This window comes from Odontomachus brunneus, unplaced genomic scaffold (assembly GCF_010583005.1).
Source record: "Odontomachus brunneus isolate Ranch 3 - 2012 unplaced genomic scaffold, Obru_v1 Obru_scaffold_087, whole genome shotgun sequence".
In the NCBI taxonomy this organism is placed as follows: domain Eukaryota; kingdom Metazoa; phylum Arthropoda; class Insecta; order Hymenoptera; family Formicidae; genus Odontomachus; species Odontomachus brunneus.
In genome coordinates this window covers 400,954-408,281 of record NW_022639537.1, presented here as the reverse complement: position 1 = coordinate 408,281, position 7,328 = coordinate 400,954, and the positions used below count along the sequence as shown (strand labels likewise).

The 7,328-nt window shown below is 43.6% G+C and overlaps 1 protein-coding gene across 3 annotated transcripts in view; it reads right to left on the bottom strand.

Annotated features, from left to right (window-relative positions):
• The window catches only part of LOC116848033 (CCR4-NOT transcription complex subunit 6-like), a 688,139-nt gene that overhangs the window by 313,053 nt on the left and 367,758 nt on the right, over positions 1 to 7,328 (bottom strand). For 2 of the 3 annotated variants that reach the window (XM_032823744.1, XM_032823743.1), the window contains exon 4: positions 6,753 to 6,860. The exons of the other annotated variant lie outside the window; for it this stretch is intronic. In XM_032823744.1, the coding sequence (XP_032679635.1) occupies positions 6,753 to 6,860 (108 nt within the window). The remainder of the gene's footprint in view (positions 1 to 6,752; positions 6,861 to 7,328) is intronic. 3 annotated transcript variants of the gene reach the window in all.

Here is a 7,328-nt window from a genome sequence, read left to right as displayed (position 1 = left end):
ACACGCGCGCACCTGAAGTACAGAGAGACACACAGAAAGAGAGAGAGAGAGAGAGAGAGAGAGAGAGAGAGAGAGAGAGAGAGAGAGAGAGAGAGGAAGAAAGAGACAGAAATATACGCTGTCTTGAGATGGGAAAGGGGCATGTTCCAGAAAGAAAATAATATACGAGATCATTAAGCGAGCTGTGTGCGCATTAAGAGCGTAACCCAGATTTTCCAGAGCTGCTCCGTCGCGTGAGGAAGATCTCAAACGGTATGAGTCATCATCGCCATTGTTGTCTCGCGAAAATATCGCGAATTCCGCGGCAGGAAGAAGAGAGAGACAAAAAGACATGCAAAGGTCGTGATGTAATACCTATCGGAAACGTATCATCGCTCTTCCCCGCGTTCTCTTTCGCCCGTTTCTTCCTGTCTTACCGTTGACGAAAATTGCGGAATAGAACTGTCACGGGACGTGCAAGACTAGTGGTGAGATCCATTAGATGTTACAAATACTTTGAAGCACCGTGTGAACCAATCATGGCTTTTCTCTAAGCGCTTCAGAGCGTTTGCAGCGTCTAATGGATCGTGCTCTAGGAAGAGCGGAACGCGCCGCGGCGTTCGAGCGAGCACGCAAATCGACAGGATGACGAGTAGGCTCATTGTCTAGTCCGGTCTTCGTAAGATTGGCGGGATACGTCCTTGCTTGCGTCTTCGACTGGAAGGAATCGCGATTACGTCCTTCCACCAGCCGTTGCCGTCGCCGTCGTCGTTGTCGTCGTCGACGTCGTCGTCGTCGCGCCAGTCTCTCCTTCGCGGAAAGTTCCTTGCCGGCGAACGACATGCCGTCGAACGTCTTAATTACTCGTCGCGGAGACAAACGGCTTGATCCCGGATGCTACGCTATCATTGTCAGTGCATTTGATTGATTGGCGAGGAACGAGCTTGTGTTCGGGGGATTAGGAAAGAACAGAAGAGAGAAAGAAAGAGAGAGAGAGAGAACGGGGAGAAGAAAGCGATACTTTTCGTCACGCATTTGTCTTTAACCCTCAATCGATGCAGCGGATCGATAGAGCGATTGTTGTGTAACGCTGCACAGAAAAAAAAACTATCAAAGCAGTTACTCAGCTTATATTGCTCGCTCGAAATCTCACATATAATAATTTTTTATTTATAATCGCAACGGGGTGAATTGCTTCTCGAGTCAGAAATTGAAAGTGGAAAATTGATGGAAATTTATGCAATTAAATAATAAATTAAATTTACGCGATAAATAGCAAGGGTCGTTCTCGCAGCAATTTCGTCTTAGAAAATTTTAATGAATGGACAACGCGATATAATTTCATGGTTCGTTTTAGATTAATAATAGGAAGATTAATTTCAACGCTCGCGAGAGCTTTTAACGACGACGAAAAACTCGCCGATTCATTCGATACGCGGGGATTATCCATCTCGCGGCATAATTTAAGCACGATGAATTAGATTAGACGCGGTAGCCGTGTCTCCTTCCGTCTTGATAAACCGCGCGGTCGTTGTTCGGCGCAGTTAATTAACACAAGCCGGCTGAATCACAGCACGTCCGCGAGCATCCCCATAATTTATCTATCGCGCCCTGTTTACACGAATGCGCGACGGCGGACGCGGTCGCTCAATTATCGCCGCTTCATACAACAATGTTACAAATCAGTTCGTTAGACGCCATTAATCTCGGCGATTACTATGCGCATATACTTACCGCGGATATCGCCGGTTTACATTCTCGTTAGCCGGGGTAGGTTCTTAATAAGCGATTTACCGCGAGCGAGCCGTCGAGCGTCTACTAGACCGCGCTGTGTCGATACGGAAGTTCTGCCACGGGTGCCCTGTTATCGGGTCTTTGTAATGTTAACACGGATTCGCGGCGTGGTAATGCATAGACTGCAGCGCCGTTTCTTATGCATGCGCTGCCGCCGTCGCCATCGGCGGGCGTGCGGGTATTATTAGCCGTGAAATGAATATCAATGAATGCCAATATACGTTCCTGACCGAAAAAACGAGCCGTCCAAGTAGCGCAACCGGAACTCACTGGGAATTTCGACGGGTGAAACATCGCGTTTTGATTATACGTACTAAATGGGAAGAATTTTACGATAAGAATTATGGTGGGATTTGTAGCCGAACAGATTGACATTCTCTGCGATACTTAACTGTGCTTTCATTTCGTGTGTGACATTCTCTTGATGCCATAGTCTTGATCAAAGTGACCCCAATCAGTTATCTTCAAATAATTTCGTGTAAATTTTGTATAAGGTGAATTATGAATAATATTCTAATTTCTTTGTATCAATTTAACACCAGATAAATATGTAAATAAATAACACAACTTAACTGCAATACTTAACTATGCTTTCATTTCATGTGTGCCATTATTTTGATGCCATAGTCTTGATCAGATTGATATTAATCAGTTATCTTCAAATAACTTCGTGTAAATTTTGTACAAAGTGAATTATGAATAACATTCTAATTTTTTTGTATCAATTTAACACTAGGTAAATATGTAAATAAATAACATAACTTAACTGCAATATTTAACTATGTTTTCATTTCATGTCTGCCATTCTCTTGATGCCATAGTCTTGATCAGATTGATATCAATCAGTTATCTTCAAATAACTTCGTGTAAATTTTGTACAAGGTGAATTATGAATAAGATTCTAATTTTTCTGTATCAATTTATCACCAATATGTAAATAAACAACTTGACCATACACTTTGCATGTAAAACATGTCACGAATTTATATATTTACATATAAATTGTGTTATTTTGACACTTGGAAATGGTGAATATAAACGCAACGGAGAATAGTCAAAATAAAACAACGACAACACGTTAAATTAACACGGGGATATGGTTAAAAATTTCACACAAAAATGTCCACACGAATCGAATTCAACAGGAATATAAAGTGTTTTTTACTGCGTAGGCGGGTTATATCTTGAAAATGTTCTAATTCAGTAATAATTCAAAATCCCAGTAATAATATCTGAATATCACGACTGAAATTCGACGAGAATAAAAATCTACATTGCTTTCCGAATCGCGAAACATATCGGCCAGATTGTATCATATTAATCCGTTGAGGTTCAGCGATAATATTTCACAAGCTCGCAGCTGGAGCACAAGTATGCGCTGCGCCACCGAGAATTAATTAGGCCGATAATAAGATCCGCAATAAAACCTTATTCGTTGCATTATAATAGTACATGTACATATCGAGTGCGCGCCCAATTTTAATGGAAATCGATGACGGACTCGATTACCGAGATTTATGCGCCGGAAGGGAAGTTCTCCACCGAATAGAATCCTGTTATCATTGTAATGTTAACACGGATTCACGGAGCGGTGCACACAGCGGCCGCGTTGTTTCTTATGCACGCTACGCCATCAAGAGGCGTGCAGGTATTAGCCGCGGGATGAATATCGATGAGCACATGAGTATACACGCTGTCCCTAATTGAATGTAGTCGAAGCACCGCCGATAAACTTGTATAGATATATGCTAAGCCGAGAGAGAAGCGTGAGCGCGAGAGCGAGCGAGAGAACGAACGCTGCCAGGCTTTGTATCGCGTTACAAGTATATTAATTCTCGTAATCTCCTGAAAGCAGACTCCCATCATTGCCACGCGTGTACGCAGCCGTATCGCTTTTCGCACACGAAAATCTCTCACGAATTGCGCGATATTTGTGAATAATCACAAGAATAATATTCCGGTGCACGGTAACCGAGCCCGATCCGAGTTCGTTAGCAAACTGTTGTGAAAATTTTCTAATTTTTTTTTTATTCTCCGTCGCGAGCAGCACACCCAGATAAATTTCTATGATTATCACGACGTGAGATAATCAATGAAACTTTAGAAAGAAAATTTTACGATTCTTTTAATTACACCGATAAAGTAATAATACACTTAGGAATAATCTCAGATCTTCGTGTCGCTCCCGCGACAATATTCCGAGAGACGATCGATCCTTATTGTCGCGTGTACGGCGGCGGTTAAGTTGTTGGAGTTAATCGAGTCTCGCGCGCTATCGCGATAACGAGACACGGCCTGACCGCAGCTTCCCTGATGGATCACGGGGACCACCAGGACCGACGTAGAACGTCGGAAACCACGACCACACACACCTCAGGTCGGCAGGTCGGCGTCGCCGTTGTCGCCGTCGCCATCGTCGTCGTCGACGACGTCGATCGATTTCCCGTCAATACTTAAGATACTTTTAAGACGACTTTAAAAGACGTTAGGTCGCTGTACCGCGATGATGTAAAGTCTAGAGAGAGAGGTCCGAAATGGAATTCGGAGTGATAGTAATAATCGTAAAGATGAAATATACGCATTTGAAAAGGGGAACCCCCGGTGCTTTGTTATCGCGATAAAGCAGAAAACGCCGAAGGCGTTTCGATCGTTCGTTAAATATACATGAGCGAAATTATTTCAGGAAATTAAATGCAGGACGTGCAGTAATTTAGTAATCCTCAGTGTAGCGACTGTTCTTATTATTGATCTTGCAAACACAGACAGTGTAGTTGCATCCAAACAGCATGCAAATCAATAATTTTATCTTCATAAACTCAGAAAGTTGAATTTAATACAGCATATAATGAATTTATAATGTATAGATTTTGCAATAAAATCTAACTCTCACTGTCAAAATAAGTGAGAAGGTGAAGTAGCAATCTTTTCACTGTAAATCAGTGGACATTCACTGGTTATCGGTGGAGTACCCCTTTTACTGATTTAATTAGAAACATTTTTACTAACTCACTTTAAGAGAGCACTTCCTTCTTTCCTCCTTCCTTCCCTTCTTCCCTACCTCCCTCTCTCTTTCTCCTATCCTCCCTTTCTCTCCTTTCCCCTTTTTCTTCCTTCGACTCATCGCTCTCCCTCCCTCTCACCCTTTTCTCCTCCTCACCCTCTTTTTATTTTCTATCCTATATCACACAGCCTTCTGCTTCCTTCCTTCCTCACATTCGCTTCCTCCCTACCACCCTCCGTCTACCTATCCATCCCCTCTTTTCCACCTTTCCCACTCTCTCCCACTCCCTCTCTCCATCTTTTCCTCGCTTCCTCTCTTTTCCTCCTTGCTATTCTCTCCCTCCATCTTCCTCTGCCACAGTTCCCTAACATCTATTTTTCCTCCCTTCTTGCCCTTTTCCTCCCTCCTTCCGTCCATCCATCCCTTTCACCCCTGATTCCAACCTCCCTTCCTCCAGCACTTCTCTCCTTCCCATACTCCCACCTCATCTTTTCTCACCCTTCCACCTTGCCCCTTCCTCCCCTCTCCTTTTCTGAGTTTCGTCAGCGACCACTTCGCTCGTAGACGCCGACGCCGAAGTTCACACAGGTGAATCTGCCAACCCGCGGCAGTAAATACGACCGACCTAAGACGGCCGCCGGCTGCGGAATCAGATTACTGTTTGGAACCAGAGGTCGGAGAACGCAATTATCTCGCGATTAGCGAGGCTTCAAGTGCGCTGCTTCTGCAGTTCTGACCGCTATTAGAGTAACTCGCGAAACTCACAGAGACGTTGTGGCAAGTGCTCGATATCTTTGCACTGGCGTGCAACAATGAAAAACAAACGGCTAGATGAATGAATGGACAAAACGCTGAGAAATCGACAGACAATTCTACGAGGTGTGGGTAAAATTAACTCACCATAATTAATCAGCGCTTTTCATTGAGTGCGGGAACCCAAAAGAATACGTGAAGATTTCAAATGGCTACAGCGAGGGAGGAGGAGATGTAGAGATTGTCACGACGTACCGTCTAATGAGCGAATACGCCAATTAAAGCGCGGTGGTAATTAAATGACCGATCGATGACGGGATTAATGTAATTACGACAAAATAACGCCGTCCCGCATAATCAATGGACACCTGCTTTAATGATACGAACGAGCGAGCGGCGCGATTACGCGTGAGCCCGGCGATGCTCGTTCGAACCGTCATTAATCGCCGGGCGCGGTGCAAAATTGTGGTGGTTATTACGGGATGATTACAAGGGACCGGAAGGTGGCGCGACGTTAGATAACGACGTGATTTAGGACAGCGAGAATTCCACACAAATTTAACGCAAGATCCGAATCAGGTGGGGCGTTTATTAATTGCAGCGCCAGACCGACGATTGTAATTGGAATCATTCAGCCAAAAAATACAATCTCATCTTTGGCGGAATCTTTCTGTATGTCAAGAAGATCCTTCTAATAAGGGACATTCAACAATTACGTCACGCGAAATTTCAGTATCTTCTATCTTCCCCCATTCCCTTCGTCACATTTCGTCACAAAGTTTGGATTCAGGAGAACACCAAGAGGGAGGGAATACACGTTTTGCAAACTGTATCTCTATTCATAGCACACTGATTCAATTCCCCCGACGAGTCGCGATTCGCGGAATATAAATAAGCTCCCGGCACTTTATCCGCTTTTAATAAACAAGAGCTGAATCTTTACCAACGCGATATAAAGCGTTTCAAGACGAGAAAATTCCGCGGCCGTCGAGTTAATAACGGACTCGCACCAAGTACCTCGTCGTGTTTCGATTTTCCTTCTTCGCTGTGCGTCTCCCCCTTCCCTCGTTCGTCTTGCTTTGCCCGAGAGTCGTCATAACTATCGTTAATATCTCCGATCACGATTTTCTATCAAAAGTTTAATAAAACGGAACGATGCAGGTTGCGCTAAAGTTCAGGGGGTGGAAACGAGCGGGAACTGGAAGTTCGTGATACGATAACTTACTCGGTCGCTGCCTTGTGTATACATATACACGTACTTTGGAGAGCCAAGGTAAAGAGAGCACGACGAAGTTCCGGTTGCGGAAGAGGAACCGACCGGAAGGTGGCTTACCTGAAACAAACAAGAGAAACAACGCGTTAAAAGTTCGCCTCCGATGAGGTGGGTTTTAAGCGGCGCGCCGCTTGAAATAAGCGTCACGTATTTCCGATATTATTTCCGGAAAAAGCGTCCGCTTGAGTCGTCGACCGCGCAGAACAAAGTTACGGCTCCGGTGAACGTGTAACTTTTTTTATCATATCTTTCTCTCTTTCTCTCTCACTCTCTGTCTCTTTGTCTCTTTCACTTCTTTACTTATAGCGAATTCGGTTGCTTGCACTAATGCACTTAAGGCTTGTTCATAGTATGTTATTATAATTAAAGATTGTCTTAAATAAATTCTCAAATATTTTTAATAACCAGTATTATGATATGTACAAGATTTTATTAGCTAAAATGTTTTTAAATATGTATTTAAGACACGATCTTAAATATAAAAATGTACTGTAAACAAGCCTTAACGCGCACTCAGTGCGCACTAGT